Below are 24,006 nucleotides of genomic sequence, written 5' to 3' on the forward strand. Positions count from 1 at the left end.
GGATTTATGTATGTACCGTTCTGGCTTTTGGAATTTTGTCTAATTTTTCTTGGTGCTCCTAGCATAGGTAGGCTAGTTGCCTTAAATCTCATATCCAATATCAATCAGATATGGATAGATCAAGCTCTTAACAGTTGTTTGGGATGCTTTACAATTTGATTGTATCCATTTATCTTAAATTAATGAAAGCAATAACCTTTATGCATATAGTTCTCTTGTATGTTGATAATTAAACTATGACAGTGACATAGATTGACATGAGCCCATAATGTAATGCATAGGTACCAAGACTCCTGTTGAGAATTAGAGCATTGGAGATGAATTATTTCAATGCCTCCTCTTGATCTCACATTCTCATCAAAAGTCAAAACAAATTGTCAAAGTTGAATTTATTTCTTTCAATTTCCTTCAATAGCCTAAATTTTTGGAGTTGAATAGACACATTATTGTAATGTAAATGTATATACACATAAGCTTCTACATAATTTTTTTTTGGGGTGTATTTAAAGTTTTTTATCACGTTAACTGATTAGATTCATGTTATGAAATTCAAGATAGAATAAGAAATCATGAAATATGTGCGTACAACAAACAAGTTCAGTTTCACATATCGTACATGAAGTTTATGTTTGTCATTAATCCTAATATACCTTCTGTCTGCATGGTCTTCTTGACCCAATTGTATCTTGTTTTCTGATAGTTTTTCTTTCTATTTGTTTGGGCTGCTGCTCTGCTTTCCTAAATTTTATTGCCCCCTTTCGATGAAAAGGTTGATCTTAAAAAAAAAAAAAAAAAAATGAAACTTTTTTTGATCAAAGAAGAACTTCATTAATAATGAACTGCTTACAACGAGTTTTAGGCGACATCTCTGAATCAGAAATGGCCTCTAGACTTCACACTGGAACTCTATACTGACTGACTCTAAACTTGCACTACAACTGTATGACAAAGACAAAAGCGCAGGAGCAGTGAATCCTTGACATCTCACCTCTCGTCCAGCCGGTAAGAACTTCTAAAACTAGACAACTCACTTGTGTCGACACTAAACTCACCAACCAGAGTCCTCCTAACCAGCTTTGGATCGACCAAGCCAACACTCATTGTGACCTAAACTCGACAAAAAAATGAAACTTAATCAAAATATTGTGCAATATTTGTTCCCATAACACATGATAATTTCGTTATATATATTTAATTATATATATATGCAAATTTATAAAAGAATTGAGTCTCCTACAAAATGAATAATTAAAATTTGTATAACTATAGCATATACAGAAAGAATTGATTGATGACTTCGTATGTCTCTCTATGAAGTGCTGCATTCAACTGGGAGGCCCTGAGGAAATCTGTTGACATCTGTGCAGTAATTGTAGATCATGTAGTTTTTCTGCACCCAACTCAGCTTTTCATAACTAGCAGTGTCCAATTCTTGCGAAAGCCAATCTCCATTAGTCGAAGCAGGGGCACTGCTTGAACCGCAAGAAGATGATCCAGAAGCCCAAATGCAAGCTTCAGCATTGAAATTCCTGTAAGAGGCAGTGAACGGAGCTGCATTCCAATCCGTCTTTACACGTCCTCCCATTGTTGCCCAATCATCAGCATTCCAGAGGCTCGAGTGTATTCTCATTGCTTGGCTCTTTGGGAATGGAACACCATTTGATTCTTGGTTCTTGAACTCTCTAATGGGAGTACCATCAACAGAGAAACTGAAACAGAGGAAAAAGTAAATTGGTCAATATTAGAGAAATGTAGTAACAATTGTGAAATTAATGCCCTTAATTGTAACAAAATTTGGATATTAATTAATGGGATACTTACACAATGCGCTGTGGATTCCAGAGAATGGAATAGGTGTGGAAATCAGCAGTTGGATCGAACCAGAGATGGAATTGCTGTTCTCTGTTTCCCTTGCCTTGGCTGAAGACATTTGTGTGAAGAGTGTAAGGGTTGCCACTCAGGTTTCCCAAGAACTCAAAGTCTATCTCATCCCATGTAGACCCTTCTGATTTTAACTGCACAAGTCAAGGAAACATTATAAATCACTCTGACCATATTAATTAGTTCTCTTAAAATCAGTTACATGCAAGATAATTTGAAGCAAACTGAAATAATATAAGATAAAAACATACATAGTAAGCTGTGACTGTGCCGGCAGAGTTTCCGGCGACAAGCTTGAGCTGCATGTCAATCTTGCCGAAGAGGTATTCGTTTTTGGATTCGAAACCAGAGCCAGAGGCTTTGTCGAGTGAGAGAGTAAGAAGTTGGCCGTCGTTGAGTATGTTGGCTCGACCGTCTCCCCATGTAATCTTAAAGTCTTGGTTGAAGTTACCAGCAGAGGCAACCATAACAGAGCTAATTAGCATAAATGGAACGAACAGAAGCATTGATGTTGAAGAAGCCATGGATATATATTATCTGTAAGTAGTGTTTTGTGTTGCGTGAAGTCTGGAAATGGAACTATGGAAGGATGGTTAATTATATGAATGAGAGAAGTTGGGATGGTATTTATAGGATCCGAAGCTCGCTTTTGAGGAAAGAACTCGGGAAGGTTCAGTCAGCTGTACGTTGACGGTGAATATATAGTTAATAAGGAAATAGCTGTAAAGATTATTGCGAGTAATTATCAAACAGGAACGTACAGTGCGACCTTTACTGAAAAGAGCAGTTTAAATTGATCGAGGTTCGTTGAATAGAATAGGCCCATATAGAACTGGAGGCAGGTCCAGCTAGCACATATTATATGCCAGCTTCGACTGGTTCCTACTTCCTACCAAGGTTGGGTCCTTTTGAATAATGTTTGCGTGCGCACCGCCATAATAAAGTATGCAATAATGACGTATAGTAAAATGTATACATTTAAAACAGAAATATCCAAGTAGCACGCGTTTCTTTTGCAAACTCCTTTTGCTGAAAATGGAGAAATTAATTATCTAATAACAAATGTAGCATCTTATCCTGATTCTCACTAGCAACCTAATTAGGTTTTTTTTTTTTTGATTCAAACCTAATTAGGGTTTTAGGTAAACTAATTTGGTATGTACTGAAGAAATTTAGAGGGACAATATATATTCTTTTTTATATATCTTTTTCTATTTTAATACGCAATAATTGGTTGAGGATTATTAAGAATTACAAAATTTTTCACTCTAACGATTTTCTTGGTCTATCTAACCAAAACAATTGTCAAAAATATTTTTTAAGGGAGTGAAATTTGCACTCCCCAAATTGCAAACCACACTCCCCCTTACTTTTATAATAATTTTAATTGATGATATGTTTTCTGTTCTCAAAATTGCCCTCGTCTCTCTCTCTCTCTCTCTCTCTCTCTCTTGGGTGAGGATGGTCTGGGCGATGGCCATGCCGACGTTACCAGCACCGATGACGGAGTCTGGCGGTTGGATGAGGAGGGTGGTGCGGCGCCTTGGATGAGTATGCACCACACAGACACACATATGAATGTCTCATTGCTCTTGATTCCTTTAATTCCATCAAACCCAGTTGGCAACGATGAACTTTCTAGTTGGAATCTTGGAGGAGTTTGGTGTTATTTTGTCCATTATGCAGATTGCAGATGCAGATGCAGTCTCTCTCTCTCTCTCTCTTCTCATACAGAATAGGTTGATTTAAATCTGGTATTGATTGTTTTTTTTTTTTTGATTAACAATCTGGTATTGATTGTTCAAACCACCAGTTGATTCACTACCTCCAGCAACTCACCCGATTCGAACCCAAATCCGCCACTACCAAATTGATGAACACCACCAACAAACTTGATAGCCTTTATTCCTTCAAAGAAACCTTTACTCAACAAAAGAAAAAAAAAATAGAATCCATTCTTTTTTCTAATTCAATCTCCACTTTCATCATGAATTTCGATTTTCTCATATCCATCTCAGAGGTGCCCATGAGACTGTACTGTAGATGATTGATTTAGTTGGTCTGATTAGCATCCTCGGTATGTTGGGTTGAGGAATTTTTCACTTCTAATCGAAAGAAGAAATTAGCTTTCTTTGGGAGAGAATAAATTGATTGGCAGTGGAGAAACTCAAACCAGATCTCAACGAGGATATTTCTGGAATATAGGAATTTCATTGATTATAAATATATTATAAAAATAAAAGGGAGTGTGGTTTTCAATTTAGGGAGTGCAAATTTCACTCCTCATTTTTTATTGTCATTCTCATACTATTCTCAACTCAGTAACCATTTTTTTACCTTCAGCCCCTTGGGATCAAGGAATTGTGTTCTGCTTGTTTGAGTTGGTATTTCAATTTGCCTATCCCGTTCTTTTATCACAATACCAAGTTCTTTCTTTGCTAGTCTTACACATGCATGCTGATTTATTTGACTCTTCTTGAATCTCCTTTATTACAACACCAGATTTTTTCCTCGGCTCATTTATGAGTTCTTCAATCACAACATCACTCAAACCAGCTTGATTGAAGACAAAATCAACTTACCGATCTTAGAAATCGTTGGCATCTTCTTTAAAGTCATCATGGAGATCTAGATGATCTAAGTAGATGATGACCAACCTAATTTCAGGTACACAACAACACATGATGATTGCATCCAAATCAGTATTCACTCCCAATACACATCGTGAGGATTAAACGAAGACCCAAACCCTACAATATTCATAACCATCCTCCATCCCACTCTAATCGAAGACTGGAATCAATATTTTTTAAAACCATAAACTCACCATAGTGAGGGATTCGTCACCTCCTTTGTCATATCGCGATTTCCATTCATCCATCGCTGCCGCTTCAATTTCTGATTTCTTTGTCCTCAGTTATGGGTTCGAAGACTTAATCTGGTTTCCAAGTTTGATTGTTCTGGGTTGCTTGATAACTCGACCATTTTGGAGCCTTTTGGGTGTAGAAAAAAAATAGGTTAATTGAAGTTGTGTTGGGGCGTTGTGAAAATGGGGAGAGCCGTCAAATGGGAAAACAATCCTTAGGGTCATAATAGGAATTTTGACCTTCATGTGGGCCCAATCGACCAGTTGGTCGCTGTCAGGTCATCACTTGACTACTAATTTGGATGGCTCAGTTAAAATTGGACACATTTGATTGAAGTTGAGATCACTTGACAATTTGGATGGCTCAGCAAAAACTTGACACATTTGATTGAAATTGAGAGTACATGAGTGTTGCTAATGAAATTGAGAGTACATGAGTGTTGTTGATGAAATTGAAAGGTGAGAGACTAATATGATGTTGAGTTCAAAGTACAGAGTGGTAAACTGAAATTTGTCTAAAAAAAAAAAAACAGCTGTCACCTTTACCACAGAGTAGAAACTTGAAACCCTTACCCTTAACTTAGTACCCCAACTTCTTAATACCCAGTCTAGAATCAAAATTTGCACTCTCTTTCACTGCCAAATTCTGAATTCTTCTCCTTGTTCTCTTTTCAATCCCTGGTCTCAAAAAAAAAAAAAAAATGGAACTATGGAGTATCGATTCCAGATAAGTTTCTCGATGGGAAAGAAAAGATAAAAATAATTAATGTGAAAGACAAAATGGTAGAAGAGATAAAACTTAAGCTGGGTGGGCTTTTAGGCTTCAAACACATCAAGCACTCACTGATGTTTAATAAATTTAAATAAAGTTAATGTCAATACTAACAAACTCTATCAATAACAATTAATAAAAAACTATTTCATGATAAATAGATATAATACAAAACCAAAAAAACTCTCTGGAGAGGATGAGAGAGCGGCTAGGGTTCCCTGAGTGGGCGTTCTGACAATTTTGGGCGGTGAGATTGGATTTCCCAATCTCCTTGTCCAACCTGTTGACGATAGTGATGGCAGAATACTCTTTAGACGTCGCACGGCGGTGTTCCTCTTCGTTCTTCTGGTTGCTCTTGATGGCAGTGGTTGGTTGTGGTCTTCTTGCGGCGGCGGCCCTGTCTATGCTGCGAGCGAGTTTAGAGGTCCAAATGTGGTCCTTGGCGAACCCTTTGATGTTGGGCCTCCAGATCGAGCAGAGAGTTGTAGCGCTGGTGGAGTTATTCTGGGCCGGGGCTTATCGGCTTATCGATTGGATTTCCGAGCGGCGTGGTTGTCCAAGGTGCTACACATGCAGGGAGTTCCCCTGTTCGTCCTGTCGTCCTCTGGATTTGGCTGGACGGAGGTGTAGTATTTCCAAATGCGTGGTGGTTGGTTGCATGATGGGGTGCGGCAGTTTTTTCCGATGGCAGTTACCCATATGGTAGCGGCGCTTCTGGTAAGGCCTATGTTGTTGGCAGAGGAGATGTGAAGGGCGGCAGTCTAACTCGTGGCCGCGGCGGCTGCTCAGTGACTAGGGTGCCTGGACCCTTGGGTGTCCTTAGTAATTGGGTCTGGGCTCACAGTTGGGTGTTGGTGTCCAACAGTGTTAGGGTTTGGATTTTTGGGTTGGGCTAGAAGACCAAGAGCCGTATGGAGGAAGTGGATGAGGGAAGTGTCATTATGCTCATAGCAAATGCACTTTCCTCATCTATTGCTTGAATTATGATGCCAAGAGCGTTCGGTTCACTTGTGCCTATTTGGTGTCCCATGGGTGAATTAGAATTTTTTTGGATGAGCTTCATTGTTTCTTTAAAAAGTTGAATCGTTTAGGTAATGGTTTTTTTGTCAGTTCCACGTGGGTAAATCGTTATGTATGATTTTGCTGATCAATAAAAGAGTTGTCATCTTTCATAAAAATAATAAAATAAAATAAAATTAATAAAGAGAACAAGGTAAAACTATCCTACTAAACTTGGTAAAACAAGGACTAAAATCCAGTCACCCATAGAATTTCTTCATGTGATTAGGCAAGCAAATTTTGTTGCTCATAGATTGGCTAGCCTTGGTTTTGAATCCTCTATTCAGACCGAGTGGTTCACTTTTGCTCCGACTATTATCTCGGATGCCCTATTGTATAATCTAAATCATATTTGATGAATAAAATCATTGTTCATTGTTCAAAAAAAAAAAAAATCCAGGCACCCATGAAATGAGAAATCATCCCTAAAAACAACCTTAGGTAAAGCAAGGACAAAAGAAAACTGGGGAACAAATGTCGACTTTTCTCTCTGCTAGGGTTTTCTCCCTAACCGAGAATCTGATCGAGAATTATGTTGCGATGGTGGAGGAGGGAGCGGCGGCTACTCCTTCATTGTTGGCTGAGGCCTTGACGAGCCTGATGGGGGGCGGAGAGATTATTGAAGTCCCTTTCTTCTATCTGTATGGCCGGCTGTTGCTGGAGAGGCCTGCAAGGCTTCTGGTGGTATCGGCGGCGATCTCCGATGTGAGGAGTTTGAAGGATCTGATCCGTGAAGGGGAGGGGACGACGATCTTTGCTCTTCATGGAGGATTGTGGGTCGATAAGAATCTAGTGGCGTCGGAGTTAGAGCCGGGCATTGCTGGGATCGGACTGGTATTGGTGGCGGCCTTGCCTCTGTGGGCGGCGTTCGTGGGCTCGAGGTTGAGTTCATCGGCGTTGTCAAGGTTGGCGGCGGCGGCTGGAGATGGTGCGTTGATGGCGGCTGAGGGTGGGTCCTGGTTCATGTTGGGTTCGCCGGCGGGGCTGCTGGATGCTGGGCTTAGCAGGGCGATGGTTGGAGCGGCGGCGAGGATTGCAGCAGGTGCTGTGCTGCTGTCTCAGTGTATCTCGACGGGAAACTCTCTTCTGAGAAACCCTAATAGGTCAGAGGATAGTGGGCCTGGGTCTGGGATGGAGTTGGGTCAAGGGTTTGTGGAGATTGGGTCAGATGCAGCTGATGCTGGGATGGAGAGTGGGCTAGAGGGGCCTGCATTTGGGGGGTTCGCCTCTCATGACATTGCTTAGGTGTTTTGGCAAGGGTTTTAAGCCTGTGTGAGTGTGATTAAGTTTCTATGGGCCTTTCTATGACGTTTCTAGTTTCTTGCTTGTACCACAATTGCGTGATTGGCAAGTGAGAGCTAGTTGAATGATTTTTTTCCGTAGGAGGCGAAGCTTTGTCATGCTTGGATAGGCTTGCTTAATTGTGAGCTTCCCAATGATGTTAATTAGTTTGCTTTAGCTTGGATAGGTTTTACCGGATTTTCTTGCTGGAATTCTTATGTAAGTTTTGTAAGCTATGGCCATTTGGCTGTTGGTTATTGAATAACAATCAACTTCTATTCAAAAAAAAAAAAAAACCTTAGGTAAGAATAAATAAATAAAAGGAAAAGAAAAATCAGTTTTAGGATTTCACATAGATTGACATGAGCCTATAATGTAATGCATAGCTGAACACAACAAAGATTTAAAGCATTTGAAATGGGTTGCTTCAATGCCTCCTCTTGATCTTATTGAAACATATTGTACGTCAAAGTTGATTTTATATTTCTAGTTTCCTTCAACAGCTTAATTTTTCAAAGTTGATGTGACACATTGTAATGTAAATGTATTATACACATAAGTTTTCTAAATGTTTTTTTTTTTTGGCGTGTATTTATAGATTGTTATAATGTTAAATGATTAGATGCACAATGTAGAAAAAGAAAACATAAAATATGCATGTGCCAACAACAAACAAGTTCAATTTCACATCTCGTACATGAAGTTTTTGTTTGTCATTCCTAATATACCTCGTCTTCATGGTTTTCTTGATCTAGTTGTATCTTGTTTCCTGATAGATTATTATTATTATTATTTTTGAAGGGGATAGTTTTTCTTTCTATTTGTTTGGGCTGCTGCTCTGCTTTCCTATTAATTATTTTCCACTTTCAATGAAAAATCTTAGTTTCTAGAGAGAGAGGGTCCTCCTTCTCTCTAGAATTTTTCTCAAATCAGCCATCATTTTGAGAGTCTCACCATCACCTCCATTTCCACCACCACCACTACTTTTATCTCCATCTCCACTCCATCCACCCAGCCTTTTTCTTGACCAGATATGCCCTTTTCCTTCAGTTTCCTTCTCTTTCTCTTCCCTCTATTTCCTTCAAGTTCTCCATCTACCCATCACTTGCTGCTGCCATCATGAGCTTTGCCATGACTGGTCGAGCTCTCTCTCACCAACCACATCACCTCTCTACCTCTTCACTCCATCACCACAACCCAAATCCTATCTCACATCAACTCTTCATCAATTTTTTAGCACAGATCTTCCTCCTCCTTTGTTATTGTTTTTGTTTGACAGGTTTGACCAATTTAGCTTTTAGATCGGCTCCATGCTCCACCACATCTAAACAAACTTTCACCCGTTGGTGGATTTTTGTTATCTCAACAGAGGGTGCCTAGATTACCTCGGTAATCACTCCCTATTCGGTTACTCAGTTTCTATTGGGCGTTCTTGAGCCCGGCGTGTGTCACAACCGGTGGAGAAGGCGGTACGATCTGATGCTGTTGGGTTAAAAATTGCACAAAGTGTAAAATGTCACCCAACGTAATTTCACTCGTATTCATTAACAGAACAGAGTTTTAATTATTTCAGGTTCGACCCATTCAAGACAGAATGTGTCTCTTAATTACAATCCCTTGTTACAAGGGAACACCCTTTGATTCCATTTATAAAGAAACCAGTGTGTGGTTGTTTGTTTTTGCAGCTGCACCCGAATTTTGGAATGGGTTGCCTACGTACCCGGGAAGGGATCAAACCACTCGTAGTTCAAGAGTTCCAATGAGTGAATGACCCATTGGAAGGCTTGGATGTTTGGAATAGGAATAGTGTTTAGGATGCGGTTGCATCTAGATTATTTGATTTCAGATTGCCTACATACCCTGGCGGGATCAAACCACATGTAGTTCCAGCATTTGGGATTTAAATGGGTAGATGACCCATTTATTTTTGGATTTGTGTTTGGGGTATTTGTGAGGGTTTAGAGCCCTTGCATTTGCTTTTGGATAATTTGGGAATGATTTGATTTTTCTGGTGTTTGGGGTGAATTTGACTGGTGGAGTCAGGGATTCGGATTAGCTGAATTTGACTGATGGAGTCAGGGATTCGATTTGAATTTGTGGTTGCATCTAGTGGGTCGCTAGATTGCCTACATACCCTGTGAAGGGATCAAACCATTGTAGTTCTGAAATTTTGTGGAATTTGGGATTTTTCTTGGTTTTGTACCAAAAGGATATTTTTAGGTTCCGGAGCATTTTTTTACGAAACCAAAGCCTGGGTATTTGGAAATGGAACCCATAGCGTCATGCTTTGCTGAATTCTTCCAACGAGCCCAAATTTTGAAATGGGCTTCTTTTGTATCCCTGCGAATCATGTCCCTCGCTCCATGAAGCTTTCTTGGCCCCAAATTTAATACAGGGACTTTCAATGTAACGAGTGGACTCCGAGTCTCAATTTTTCTTGTATAGAATTCGGAGGCATGCTTCAAACATCTATTTCGGGCATCAGAAAGACTTTTCAAAGGCCCAGACACCCATCAAACTTTTCAAAGGCCCAATCTTCCCGGAGTCCCAAATGTGATGAGGACACCCAGCTGTAATTTCATTTTATCCTTTTTTCCTTTACTTTCAATTCTCCTTCTTTCCTGTGCGCTCCGTTTTATACCAAACCAGGTAGAACACGAGCTCAACGCTGATCTCCCGCGAGGTCGAATTGGAGATGGATTTGAAGACACAATCTGACTTGAAGGAGTTGAAATTGGAGGCTGGAAGAGAACACATGTGGAAGACGAGACCGTGGCCGGCTTTACAGGAGAAGAAATTTCGACGTCCTGCCGCAATTGGCTTCTGGGAGAATTTTTGTGTAAGACCCTTCTCCCTTTAGCTCTTACTTAGCTCATTCTGAGACTCCTTTAATCTGTGGGTAAGGCCAAATTTACTTCAATCGCCCAATTAAATTGAGAATTGATGAGTTTTGCGATGTGATCAGCTTTGTCTGCATTTTGAATATTTAGATTGCATTCGTTTTCTTCCTCCATGTTCACAAGCTCACTATGAAAGAACCTTGCTCCTATCAATGTCTTCAGCACTTTGTTAATTAAGCTTTTTGTCTTATTCAAAACTTAATTAATCTAATCTTTTGGTCTGCAACACCACCAGAACGTCCACTTCTTTCTTTTTTTATATACATTGCTTTATGCTTTGTCAATTTCTGGAATGGTTTTGATGATATTGGCCACACTTGGGGATTAAAGTTTCATGCCCAGACAAAAGTGCCACCGCCAAGGACTTCTCTCATTTGGCTTATTATATTGGCACCGCTTTGAAGCTTTTTGGAACACAAATACTCCAAAGCTGCTGCACATAATTGAACTTTGAAGTTTGTTTAGTCAATTCCACCGCAAATTCTCATCTCTCTTTCTTCTCTTGACACGCTGCACCCACAAACACATACTTGTCACCTTTTGAGATCAAGGCCTAGTCTACCTCATTTGATCGTCTTGGCCTTTTGCAAGTATAATAACCTGTGCATCAGATTTGTCTTGGAATTGGCTGCCACAAAGTGTGTGTTTAATTTTGACAACCTGAGACTCGCCTTGCAATTCCACTGCACAGCCTTCCTTCTTGCCTGTCATCTTTTGGTGTTAAAAGCCTCAGACTGCCTTTGACTATTTTGGCTTTCTGCAAACATAAAGACTTGTGCACCAAATTTGTTCTTATTGGATGCTTCAAAGCTTGTCTTCAATTTTAACAAATTTGTTTGCTGTGCAGATTCAAGAAGGACCAGGTGATTATAGTCACAGTAATGTCAAAGTCTTGAAGCTTTATTTTAAGGGTGAGCATCTTCTTCCAAGTGCCAGTTCTGGTTTCATCTCGTTGGCAGACATGAATTTTAGAGTCTGCTGCAGAACTGTATTTATTTTGACAGCCTCTCTCCGTCTCCTTCCTCTGAATCATTAGGTCGGGACTGGCTTATTTTTGGCTATAGCACGTGTAGTGTTTAAGTGAAATTGACAGAGTTCCCTTATTTTTATCATCATTTTTAATTTGAACCAAGACCTCTTATGAAAGCATAGCCTGGATGATGATTCGTGTGAGGTCCTCTGCCAGTCTCGGTGTATTAAACTGCTGAAACATGAGGATAATAACGGCACCCTAAGGCACGCCGTGTCAAAGTTCTGAAACAGTATTGGCACCGTGAGGCACCGCCACCGGAGCTTTGAAAGCAGTTTCGGCACCCTAAGGCACGCCGAGTCGAAGTTCTGAAACAGTATTGGCACCGTGAGGCACCGCCACCGGAGCTTCGAAAGTAGTTTCGGCACCCTAAGGCACGCCGAATGAAGCTCTGAAACAGTATTGGCACCGAAAGGCACCGCCACCGGAGCTTTGAAAGTGGTAAAACCATAAAGAGATGCAGACGGATTCTCCACCTTTGATTCCTGTGGAACAGCTGCGGCTCCTTCTCTGTCTCCTTTGCTTTTCTTCTCCTGCTGCCTCTTTTTTTCCTTTCATGTAGTGCTTTTATATTGCACCGATCTTGAGTTTGGTTTGTATAAAACATAGAGTTTTAGAGTTCAACTTGGAGTGAACTATTTGGGGAACTTGTATTCCGTGAAGACTACAACTCTTGTATTTTGTAATTGCTTTGTAATCTAGATTTTGACAAAACAAGAAGTCTGACGTCTTGTAAAAATCCAATAGACCAGCTTAATGACTCTTGTGCTTTTTCCTTTTGCCTAGAGTTTTAAAAGCTATCAACTTTGTCCATCCTTTTTTTCATGAGAGGCTTTTAATTTTATTTAAATAAAGCACTCATATTTTCCTGCGATGGACGGGCCTCGTTGTAATTGGATGTGCGAATTTTTTCCGTTTCAACAGATGCTGCGGCGGCGAATTGACGTCAAGCAACAACTTGATTACTGCGGCAGGAAGACTATGCGGCTGATGAAGATGTGGTGGCTGTTAGAAAGTTTAGGGTTTTCTTTCTTTTACCTTTGGACTTCTGACTTGTAATTTGGCCACACCCATTATGGGTTGTATTTTGTTTATGCTGGGCCTAAGTGCCTCTATTGCTGGGCCTATGTGCCTCTTATTGCTGGGGCCTATGTGCCTCTTGATGCTGGGGTCTTTTGTACCTTTGGTATTTGGATGTACCAGTTGGACCATCTAATACATATTTTTCATTGACGAAAAAATGAAAAATCTTAGTTGATCCCAAAAAAAAAAAAAAATAATAATAATAATAAAAAAAATTGTTGTGCAATATTTGTTCCCATAACACTTGATAATTTGGTCTAGTGGCATAAGTCTCCCCTTTGTAAGTGGGAGGTTGTGAGTTCGACTCACAAAAAGACTAGTTGTTGATGTGATAAAAAAAAAAAAAAAAAAAAACACTTGATAATTTCATTAGACAAAGTCTCGCTATTGAGTACGCGGATATGCTATTCCTAATTCATGCATCAATATTGAACTATATGTGTCAATTTATAAAAGAATTGAGTCTCCTACAAAATGAATAATAAAATTTGTATGACTAGCATATACAAAAGAATTGATTGATGACTTCGTATGTCTCGATCTCTATGAAGTGCTGCATTCAACTGGGAGACCCTGAGGGAATCTGTTGACATCTGTGCAGTAATTGTAGATCATGTAGTTTTTCTGCACCCAACTCAGCTTTTCATAACTAGCAGCGTCCAATTCTTGCGAAAGCCAATCTCCATTAGTCGAAGCAGGGGCACTGCTTGAACCGCAAGAAGATGATCCAGAAGCCCAAATGCAAGCTTCAGCATTGAAATTCCTGTAAGAGGCAGTGAACGGAGCTGCATTCCAATCCGTCTTTACACGTCCTCCCATTGTTGCCCAATCATCAGCATTCCAGAGGCTCGAGTGTATTCTCATTGCTTGGCTCTTTGGGAATGGAACACCATTTGATTCTTGGTTCTTGAACTCTCTAATGGGGGTACCATCAACAGAGAAACTGAAACAGAGGAAAAAGTAAATTGGTCAATATTAGAGAAATGTAGTAACAATTATGAAATTAATGCCCTTAATTGTAACAAAATTTGGATATTAATTAATGGGATACTTACACAATGCGCTGTGGATTCCAGAGAATGGAATAGGTGTGGAAATCAGCAGTTGGGTCGAACCAGAGATGGAATTGCTGTTCTCTGTTTCCCTTGCCTTGGCTGAAGACATTTGTGTGAAGAGTGTAAGGGTTGCCACTCAAGTTTCCCAAGAACTCAAAGTCTATCTCATCCCATGTAGACCCTTCTGATTTTAACTGCACAGGTTAAGGAAACATTATAAATCACTCTGACCATAATAATTAGTTCCCATAAAATCAGTTTCATGCAAGATAATTTGAAGCAAACTGAAACGGATGAAAACGTACATAATAGGCTGTGACGGTGCCGGCAGAGTTTCCGGCGACAAGCTTGAGCTGCATGTCAATCTTGCCGAAGAGGTATTCGTTTTTGGATTCAAACCCGGAGCCAGAGGCTTTGTCGAGGGAGAGAGTAAGAAGTTGGCCGTCGTTGAGTATGTTAGCTCGACCGTCCCCCCATGTAACCTGAAAGTCTTGGTTGAAGTTACCAGCAGAGGCAACCATAACAGAGCTAATTAGCAGAAATGGAACGAACAGAAGCATTGAAGTTGAAGAAGCCATGGATATATCTGTGAATGTTTTGTGTTGGGTCGTCTGGAAATGGAAGGATGGTTATGAATGAGAGAAGTTGGGATGGTATTTATAGGAACCGAAGCTAGCTTTTGAGGAAGAACTCGGGAAGGTTCAGTCAGCTGTTGACAGTGAGTAGTTAATAAGGGAATAGCTGTAAAGATTTTTGCGAGTAATTATCAAACACGAGGTTGAATAGAATAATAGGCCCAAATGACCGTGTTGAAGTACTTGAGGAAGGTCCAGCTAGCACATATTATATGCCAGCTTCGACTGGCGCTTACCAAGGTTGGGTCCTTTTGGATAATGTTGCATGCGCACCGCCAGATTAAAGAAGGCAATAAAGACATATAGTAAAAGCATATATGTATACATTTAAAACAGAAAGATCCAAGTATCACGCGTTTCTTTTGCAGACTTCTGTTGCTGAAAATGGAGAAATTAATTAGGAACTTATCTAATAACATATATAGATGCTTATCCCTAGCAAACTAAGTAGGGTCTTATTAGGTAACCTAATTAGGTACCTACCGAAGAAATTTAGAGGATATATATAGGGTGTTGCTATTCATACACTCATTTTCTCTATTCACACACCTCCTTTATTTTTCTATTACTTTAATTCAATTTATTGTTACAAATTACCCTAACTACACTCCCTTAAAATTCTGATTTTTTTTTTTTTCTATTTAGCAATTCAATCATGAATCAATTATCATATAAATTGCAAAGTTTGTCCTCATACGAGTAGGAGGGCAAAGTTTTACTCCTTTGTTGTCTGGGGTTCCAATATTGCACCTAACTTATTAAAGTTTCTCGTCTCTTAGATTGGCAATAAGCCATTTTCAAACGTAGTCTGCAAATTTAGAAAATTTCTAGGTACAACAAAAACAAAAAACAAAAATAAAAAATAAAAAATAAAAAAATTGGACAATGGTATGAAACTCTTAATATAATGTATTTTAGATAACTATATTGAAAGAACACTCACCTATAAATAAAAGTTCAACATTAGGCTGAAAAAAACACTAGACTTTGGTACATTATTTCCGGTATGTAACAAGTAGATCCTATGCAATAATATCTCACATGTTGCAAAATTACATCCAAAGAAAATACAATAGCACTCCAGTCAAAAGATTGTTGTTACGTAATGGCACTACGAATCTGCAACAAAACATAAACAGAAAGAGCAGAATGTTAGTTAATGCAGAGTTTTATATATAATGGATATCAGTAGTCACATGAACTTTATTGATTACTTCCTCATTACTCAAAACTTAACTTCTTCATGCAAAAATCTAAAGATCATGGTCAAAATAAGAAGGAATCACAAAGAATTTTGAAGTCCTCGTCTGCGGGAAAATAAGGGTTTAGAACTTGGTGATGATTGACCTGTAAAATAGAAAAAAAGAAAAATAATTAGAATTGCAAGGGATGGTAGTTAGGGTAATTTGTAAAAATAAATTGAATTAAAGTAATAGAAAAATAGAAGGGGGTGTGTGAATAGAGAAAATGGGTGTCTGAATAGCACCACCCTATATATATTTTTTAATTGTTTTTGTTTATTTATTTATTTAATACGCAATGTGTGGTCGAGGATTGTTAAGACTTGCAAATTTTATCACTCTTAACTATTTTTTTGCCCCGAAAAAATATCTATTAAAAAAAATTTTCAAAAGCATTTTGATTCACATTCCTTATTATACTTTATACTAAAAGGCAAACCCCAAAACCTTTTTTTTTTTTTGAAAGGATTTGAATTTATTAGATATCAAAAGCCATGATTAAACAGGCCAGAGTCTAACAGAACTTACATAAGAAGAGCCGAAACAAACCGGATGTCCTATCTAAGTCACACCTAAACTCATTAAAGTCTAAATGGTCACTTGCTGAAACAGCAAGCCAACAAACTAAGCAAGAATAATCTCACTTCCTAAGGCAAAATCATTCGTCTAGTCTAATTTGCCAGCACTTAATTGTGGTACACATATTAACTAGAAACATCTTAGGGAAGCATATAGAAATCACTCCCACTTGAGAAGGCTTGAAGTTCAGAATGTCTTGAAATTTTTGATATCTTAAGCAAGCACCTGCTCTTGCCCCTTAGGGTTAGAGCTAGTACTTACCTCAGACTCATCAGCAGCCAACAACCTCGGCATCAGGTTGGTCTTCTTGCTCTTCGTCTTGTCATATTCTCCATCTTTCTTTGCATTCTTCCCTTTTCCTGCTGTCCCATATGGTAGTTTGTTTACACTGCCAATTGGGCGTCCCCTCTTCCTCTTAAGTTGTTCGATAGTTTTGGAAGGTCCCTCTAGTAATCCCATGGTCATTGCATCCAGATTTTTCTTACCAATGGCAAGACTCAGACGGAGTTTTTTAGGAGAAATTGTTACCTCATCATCGTCCAGAATCCTACGTAGTCCGGTGATTGGGTTCTCATTGAGTCTTAGTTCAGGCAGTTCCCGAATCTGTACCTACCTCTTGTGGCGTCGCATATTCATCACCGATTGAGGAAGAAGAGCTTCTGGTATACTCCGTGGCACTTGAGCTTTGAATATTAGGGTTTGGTTATTGATCACCACCCTATTAGAATTAGGGTTCGGTACAGGTTGTTCCCGCATGACAGCCAAAGCCGTGGGTGGTGCTACTGCCCCCACCGGTGTATCATTGTCTTCAACTAGTTCCGGCCCCGAGCAGGGGAGGCCAACATGAGTAACCAATCCACAAGTGCCCCATCGACCGAAAATCTTGTCATACCTAAACTGCACGATGCACTGGACGTCATCTTCTACCCAGAATCGACGACGGAACAACAGCGGTTTCACGTAATCGATCTCAACCCGAATACGCATGACTCGATTCCTGAACGCCGGACGATCGATTTCCTTGAGGTCGCCAATCGTGCTGCTAATGAGGCGCATAATGGTTGGTACAGTACCCGAATTTTTCCTCCTTATAACTTTTAGTACCTAAACTTAGAAAAATATCAAATCAGTACCTGAGGTTCTTTGTCCGACCGAAGATTGGTACCTAGAGCCGTTAACTCCGTTACGGAGATTGCCAGGTGGCAATTTTAAACTTAAAATGACCAATTTACCCTTTACTCTTTTTTTTCTTCTCATTTATTCTTTTTTATATAATAAAAAAAAACAAAAGAAAGTTTTTGTTTTTACATGAATGCAAAAGACGAATGTTCATCGTCACTTCCTCCTTGCTTGTCAGTTCTTCTTTCATATTTTCAATCATCCTTGAGAGGCAGTAGCAACAACAAGGATTGAACCTCTCTATCTTGCCCCACTTCAACTTTAAACCAGTTCTTCCTCTAAGAATCTAGCTTCTTGTTTTTACATGAACCGATTCCCTCTAGTATCCGAGGCTGACAGAGACTGTAACCTTTGGGTTGTTGGACTCATGCTCACGGATTCAGACCCGTCCAATTGCATCTTATCACAAATCACTAAAAAGATTCTCAGATTAATCTAAGCCCTCAAATTCTCAATCCCAAACCACACCCCAAATTAGTTTTCTTGAATTTTCCAGTTCTGATAAAACCCAGATTTCCACAGGAAGCTGAAATGGGTAACCTGGGATCTCTAGGATTCGTTCTTCTCTGTTTCACAGCCCAATTAAATTACACATGCTTTGAATTCGTGGGTAATTGCCGGAGTCACCTAGTCAAAGCTTCTTTCTCTTCTCCAGTGTTGGTTATTTGTACAAACTAACTCCAAAAATTCCAAAAAAAAAAAAGCTCGAGATCTTTGCCGATGGGGAAGAGATTGAGGTTTTGATCGAAAGGGAAGTAATGGACGCGACTGTCGGAGCTGTTGGCGTCAAAGATGACGGCGTAGGAGGTGGAAGCTGGGGTGTGAAGCTGAATGTGAGAGGAGGAGGGGGTGAGGTCAAGCGGAGAAGAGGGAGGGAGAGGAGGAGGAGGAGGCTGCGGTACTTGTAGAGCTTGTCGGAGAGGGAGCTCCGGCTCCCTCTGGCGAGACGTTTGAGCATTTGAGCGAGATCGGAGGGCGGAGAATTGGTCTCAGACTCGAGGAGTTCGGCGGACGAAGGCGATCTGTAACGGATCTGCTTCCCCTCAGGCTCCAGATTTGGGTCTGAAACGAGGGCTGGGATCAATAACCCCAAATCCCAATCCCAATGCAATCACACACCTTGTTGTTCCAATTTTTGGTATGTGTTTGACCAAATGTGCATAAGAAGAAGAAGAAGGCAACAAGAGGGAGCGATGCAATCACACAACTTGTTGTTCCGATTTTTGGTATGTGTTTGACCAAATGTGCATAAAAAGAAGAAGAAGGCGACAGGAGGGAGGGAGGGAGAGAGGGAGAGAGAGAGAGAGAGAGAGAGAAAGAGAGAGAGAGAGAGAGAGAGAGAGAGAGAGAGAGAGAATTAGAGAGAGAAAATAAAATGAAATAAATAAAAATAAAAAAGAGGCATGGAAAAAAAATCAAAATACCCTTCAAAAATTGCCACCTGGCAACCTCCGTAACGAATCTAACGGCTCTAGGTACCAATCTTCGGTCGGGCCCTCAGGTACCGTATTAATATTTTTTTAAGTTCAGGTACCAAAAGTTATAAGGAGGAAAAGTTCGGGTACCGTACGGATCATTTTCCCTTAAAATAATATATTCATTACGTATATATGAGCTTTCTGATATATAAAATAACTGCACTATTATAATTAATGAATATTTTGCGACCCTTCACTAGCAAAATAAAGGGATATATATAAAATAAAGGACCGTGACTCTATTCTACTGTATTGATGCGTAAAGGAGAAAACATGTAGGAAAACATGAACAAGTTTAAAAGTTACAAGAGGCACACATAAAATTTTGAAACAAAGTTCGGCAAAAGCGTGTTTTGTGATAATAATCATTTTGGGGGGTTTTGGATGTGTTTGGTATTGCGATTCTGGACAGCTAACAATATACCACTTTATGTAAGCAGCCAACAACTGTCCACAGCCGAGTTGGCTGAACCTTCCTTCCAAACTTCCCATCACTCGATCTTCCTCCCAGCTAGCTAAAGCATGCCCAATTGCCCATGCATTCTCATCTATATATACCTACCAAGCTCTTCTCTTCTACTTCAACTCATCCATTCTTCACGTTCTTCTCTTCATCAGTTCTTCAACGAATCCTCACTTTAATACATTTAACTACTTCATGGCTTCTTCCACTTCAGTAGTGTTGCTGATTATTCCTCTTCTTGTTAGCTCTTTCATGCATGGTTGCTTCTGCGGGTAACTTCAACCAAGACTTTAAAATTACATGGGGGGACGGTCGAGCCAAGATACTCAACGACGGTCAACTTCTTACTCTCTCGCTCGACAAAGCCTCTGGCTCTGGTTTTGAATCCCAAAACGAATATCTATTCGGCAAGATTGACATGCAGCTCAAGCTTGTCGCCGGAAACTCTGCTGGAACTGTCACAGCCTATTATGTATGTCTTCATTTTGGAATTTATCTGCTATTCTGCTTCATATTCTCTCATATCTAAATTATTGGGAATTCAGGTGAGACTTGCTTATATGGCATGATTCTGTCATTTTGCAGTTGAAATCAGAAGGGTCTACTTGGGATGAGATAGACTTCGAGTTCTTGGGCAACTTGAGTGGCGACCCTTACATTCTTCACACCAATATCTTCAGCCAAGGCAAAGGAAACCGAGAGCAGCAATTTCACCTCTGGTTCGACCCAACTGCTGATTTCCACACCTATTCCATTCTCTGGAATCCACAGCGCATTGTGTAAGCACCCCATGCCATTAATCCGAGTTTTGTTGCACTAGCTAAATTAACATCTTTCTTTATTATTCATTGTCTAATTACTGTCTGTCACGTGTTTCAGTTTTTCAGTTGATGGCACTCCCATTAGAGAGTTCAAGAATCAAGAGTCGAAAGGTGTTCCATTTTTGAAGAGCCAAGCAATGAGAATACACTCGAGCCTTTGGAACGCCGATGATTGGGCAACAAGAGGTGGACTTGTGAAGACAGATTGGAGTGCAACTCCTTTCACTGCCTCTTACAGGAATTTCAATGCTGAAGCTTGCATTTGGTCTTCTGGAGCATCTTCTTGCAGTTCAACTAGTACTCAAAATGGCGATTGGTTATCACAAGAGCTGGACAGTACAAGTCAAGAAAGGATGAAATGGGTGCAGAACAACTACCTGATCTACAATTACTGCGCAGATGTCAAGCGGTTTGCTCAGGGCCTCCCTGTAGAATGCAACACTTCTTAGAGAAACTTAACAACATACATATACCAATTCTTTAATTTGTTACTGTAATGATCAATCAATAAGAATTTTTCTATTTGAAGTATCAAATCTTCTAGTTAAAATTTTTGCTTTTCTAAAGTGTTACTTAATAGTGACCCAATTTTCTTTCTCACATGCAATACATATTGAGGAAAGGTGGGTATAGTCTCATGTTCATCACACATATATACATATTGGCAAAGCAAAACAAGAACAAAAGAAAATAAGCTATTATTATTATTTTTATTTTTGAGAAAATAATTATTATGAGTTGAACCTTATTGGTTGCCAGTTTTTAGTCGGGTCATATTAAACCAATATGTTGAACTAGTAAATGAATGGCGGGGTTCGATGACATTTAGCATATTTGATTGAAGATTGTTTTGGTGTATAACTACTGGTCCTGACTTTTCAACTTTTGTATCTTTAAAATTCAGTATAATTCATATAAGATTTGTAATTTTAACGTCTCTTCGGTAATGTCAAGTTACTCTAGTTATTTGAGTGTATTGCATCCAAGATATCTCTACTTAGGATTTCTAGTTTTGCTAGGTCTCTAGGTAGTAATTCGATTTTGACAGGCCCAATGCAGGTGGGTTACCGTCTATTGTTTATTCTCACCACCTATTGATTGCATTGACACCCCATTTGATTAAAAAAAAAAAGTGTTTGGACTTCTAATTAATTAAGGAGGGGCGTATCTCTTAAACAATGTTAAACTATTAGAACAACTCCAACAGCTTTCCTATAATTTTTGTATAATAGGGAAGTAAAAGTTAAAGCTTTAGCATCTTTTTCTTCTCCAACTCCAACAGATTTCCTATTTTACAGCAATCTCTAAAATCTCCATATTCTTCCTTAAAATTTTAGAGATTGCTGTAAATATAGGGAATTTGATTTTCTCTTTCCTCACTTTCCCTAAAATAGGGATAGTTATAGGGAATATGTGGGAGCAAAAGATGCTCATTTTTCCCTAAAATGGAGAAAAATCAAAATAGGGGAAAGCTGTTGGAGTTGCTCTTACTAAAGAGATTTTAGAGCAACTCCAACAGATTCCCCATATTTGGATTTTTCTCTATTTTGGGCAAAAATGAGCCTCTTTTGCTCCAATAGATTCCCTATAACTATCCCTATTTTAGAGATAATGAGGAAAGAGAAAATCAAATTCCCTAAATTTACAGCAATCTCTAAAATTTAAGAAAGAATTATGGAGATTTTAGAGATTGCTGTAAAATAGAGAATCTGTTGGAGTTGGAGAAGAAAAAAAGGTTAAAGCTTTGACTTTTGCTTCCCTATAATACAGAAATGATAGGGAAGCTGTTGGAGTTGCTCTTAGATCACCAAAACATAATTAATGAGTCACGGCTACTAGGGTTTCTCTAGCCGTCAACCTCTTTGCACTTATCTCCATCTCACATGGAGACCTATTCTGGCACTTCTAATGTCACACAACTCGAGTATGGGTTTTCACATCTCCCCAATTTCTCCGATCTGCTCCAAGAAGTCATGGTGATGTTATCCTATTGCAGCGGTACTTCGATGATTTCAAGCTTGTGGTCCTGCCATCTCGGGTGGCTCCATTTGAGGTTTTATTGTACATCTCAACTCGATGAAAACTGTCACGACTCATATTTGGGATCCAGGTCGAGTGGGGTTGTCTCTTCCTTATCGATCTGCTTCTCCTAAAGATGGGTAGGCCCATTTTCGATCCCCCATTGGCATTTATCTTGGTAGGTTGAAACAATTGGAGTGGGATAATACCAATATGAATAGTTACTAGCGAATGACAATGGTTTGGATGTCAGCGTGTGGAATTGGATTTTTGGATCATCATGTGACAAGGAAAAGGCGGTATGGTGATCTTCAACACTTGCAGGGTCGTGGTCTAGCTAGTGCGGGTTTATTGAGAGCATGGGAAGGCCACCTTGTCCATGACAGCAGCTTGGTGGTGGTGTACGATAGAATTGCGTCTGAAGCTGGTCTTGGTTGGGTGCCTTTAACAGACTGGTTTGCTATTGGGTTTTGGGTCCAATTTGGTCTGTCGGGCCTGTATCACATTTGGGACCCTAGGGGATTGATTCAAGACATTTTGCTTCTATTTGGAGTGACTTATGCTAACAAACTTCATGCTAGCTTCCTAATCAAGAAGATTGACTTTGTGTTTGATGTTGAAGATAAATTAAATTTTATTTTTTAAAGCTTACTTGTCATGTCATGTTTTATTCCCAATTGAAGAGGTTTCTGGAGCACCACAATTGAGTGCATTGGCAAAAGAGACCTCATTGAATTTTGACTTTGTGTTAGACTGCTAATCATAGTAGTGTAGGCTTGCTAAATAACTGAGCTTCATTGTAATAGCGGATGGTAGTGGTCTTTCCTAACCTGCTTGGCTTATAATAAGTAGAGGAAATCATTGTAAGCGCTGTTCTGGCCTTAGGATGAATGATATATCTATCTTTACTCAAAAAAAAGAAAAAAAGAGAGACTTCAGATCCTAGAACTTCATGAGCTCCTTCTCAATACTTTACGACCAAGACCTTGGGGTATATCCCACTATGTAAAAGATTTTGTTTGTAGAATGGTGGTATTTTGATATGGCAGGGGCTCACCCCAACTGAGATTTAGGGCTGCTAATGTCTCATTCCACAATTTAAGCTTGATTTCAACCAATGCCTAATGTTGAGTTTTGACACTGGACTGAAACAAATTGTGTCTAGATTAGCCTTGTCTTTACGTCTTATTTTATTTTATTTTATTTACAATTTGTTTTTATCCCCAGCCCACTCCATCTTGATGTTAGTGAGATTTGAACATGAAACTTATGAGTGCCATGCATAGCATTTGGAGCTAATATAAGATCAAGATTATATAGTGCAAGAAGATGTTCCAGAGAACCGTATACATGCATTGGCAATGAAGTTCTTCTAGGAAGCAATGAAAGGATCTTTTGTCCAATCTATTTTAACTAGATCAACCCTAATAGTCTAGCCATCTGTATTCGTAAGGCCAAAATATATTCTCATGAGCTGGTTCTTTGGGAATGAAACACCAATTGACTATAAGTTCTTGAACTCGCTTATGGGGGTCACATCAGCATAAAATCTATCATGGAGAAAAGTGAATCATGTAGATAAGCCTTAGCTATTAGAATACCATGATCGACACTCTTCTTATAGGCTACAGCTATGGAGATCCGATTCTAAAACATGATTGTTG

General features: G+C 39.4%; 2 protein-coding genes, 1 long non-coding RNA gene and 1 pseudogene across 3 annotated transcripts; 2 read left to right on the top strand and 2 right to left on the bottom strand.

The window, feature by feature from the left end:
- Positions 1 to 1,168: 1,168 nt before the first annotated feature.
- On the bottom strand, positions 1,169 to 2,483 carry LOC133710842 (probable xyloglucan endotransglucosylase/hydrolase protein 23). The gene is made up of 3 exons (XM_062136983.1): positions 2,133 to 2,483; positions 1,822 to 2,015; positions 1,169 to 1,709 (listed from the first exon to the last, which is right to left on the bottom strand). The coding sequence occupies exons 1-3, from the start codon at positions 2,403 to 2,405 to the stop codon at positions 1,310 to 1,312; spliced, it is 867 nt and encodes a 288-aa protein (XP_061992967.1). The 5' UTR covers positions 2,406 to 2,483; the 3' UTR covers positions 1,169 to 1,309.
- A 7,675-nt stretch (positions 2,484 to 10,158) lies between these two features.
- On the top strand, positions 10,159 to 12,560 carry LOC133708326 (uncharacterized). The gene is made up of 2 exons (XR_009845755.1): positions 10,159 to 10,698; positions 11,607 to 12,560. It is a non-coding gene; the product is annotated as an uncharacterized LOC133708326 (long non-coding RNA).
- Positions 12,561 to 13,298: 738 nt separating this feature from the next.
- LOC133708324 (probable xyloglucan endotransglucosylase/hydrolase protein 23) lies at positions 13,299 to 14,566 on the bottom strand. The gene is made up of 3 exons (XM_062133793.1): positions 14,233 to 14,566; positions 13,928 to 14,121; positions 13,299 to 13,815 (listed from the first exon to the last, which is right to left on the bottom strand). Exons 1-3 carry the CDS (start codon positions 14,503 to 14,505, stop codon positions 13,416 to 13,418), a joined length of 867 nt encoding a protein of 288 aa, XP_061989777.1. The 5' UTR covers positions 14,506 to 14,566; the 3' UTR covers positions 13,299 to 13,415.
- A 5,131-nt stretch (positions 14,567 to 19,697) lies between these two features.
- LOC133708325 (probable xyloglucan endotransglucosylase/hydrolase protein 23) lies at positions 19,698 to 20,787 on the top strand (annotated as a pseudogene).
- Positions 20,788 to 24,006: the final 3,219 nt, after the last annotated feature.

This window comes from Rosa rugosa, chromosome 5 (assembly GCF_958449725.1).
Source record: "Rosa rugosa chromosome 5, drRosRugo1.1, whole genome shotgun sequence".
Lineage (NCBI taxonomy): Eukaryota > Viridiplantae > Streptophyta > Magnoliopsida > Rosales > Rosaceae > Rosa > Rosa rugosa.

What these genes read in the sequence shown, in the direction of transcription:
- LOC133708324 (XM_062133793.1), bottom strand. Translation starts at nt 14,505, where the DNA reads ATGGCTTCTTCAACTTCAATGCTTCTGTTCGTTCCATTTCTGCTAATT. An exon ending in GCACCGTCACAGCCTATTAT is followed by an intron (nt 14,122 to 14,232) that starts GTACGTTTTCAT and finishes TAACCTGTGCAG; the next exon opens with TTAAAATCAGAAGGGTCTAC. An exon ending in TGGAATCCACAGCGCATTGT is followed by an intron (nt 13,816 to 13,927) that starts GTAAGTATCCCA and finishes CCTCTGTTTCAG; the next exon opens with TTTCTCTGTTGATGGTACCC.
- LOC133710842 (XM_062136983.1), bottom strand. Translation starts at nt 2,405, where the DNA reads ATGGCTTCTTCAACATCAATGCTTCTGTTCGTTCCATTTATGCTAATT. An exon ending in GCACAGTCACAGCTTACTAT is followed by an intron (nt 2,016 to 2,132) that starts GTATGTTTTTAT and finishes TGACTTGTGCAG; the next exon opens with TTAAAATCAGAAGGGTCTAC. An exon ending in TGGAATCCACAGCGCATTGT is followed by an intron (nt 1,710 to 1,821) that starts GTAAGTATCCCA and finishes CCTCTGTTTCAG; the next exon opens with TTTCTCTGTTGATGGTACTC.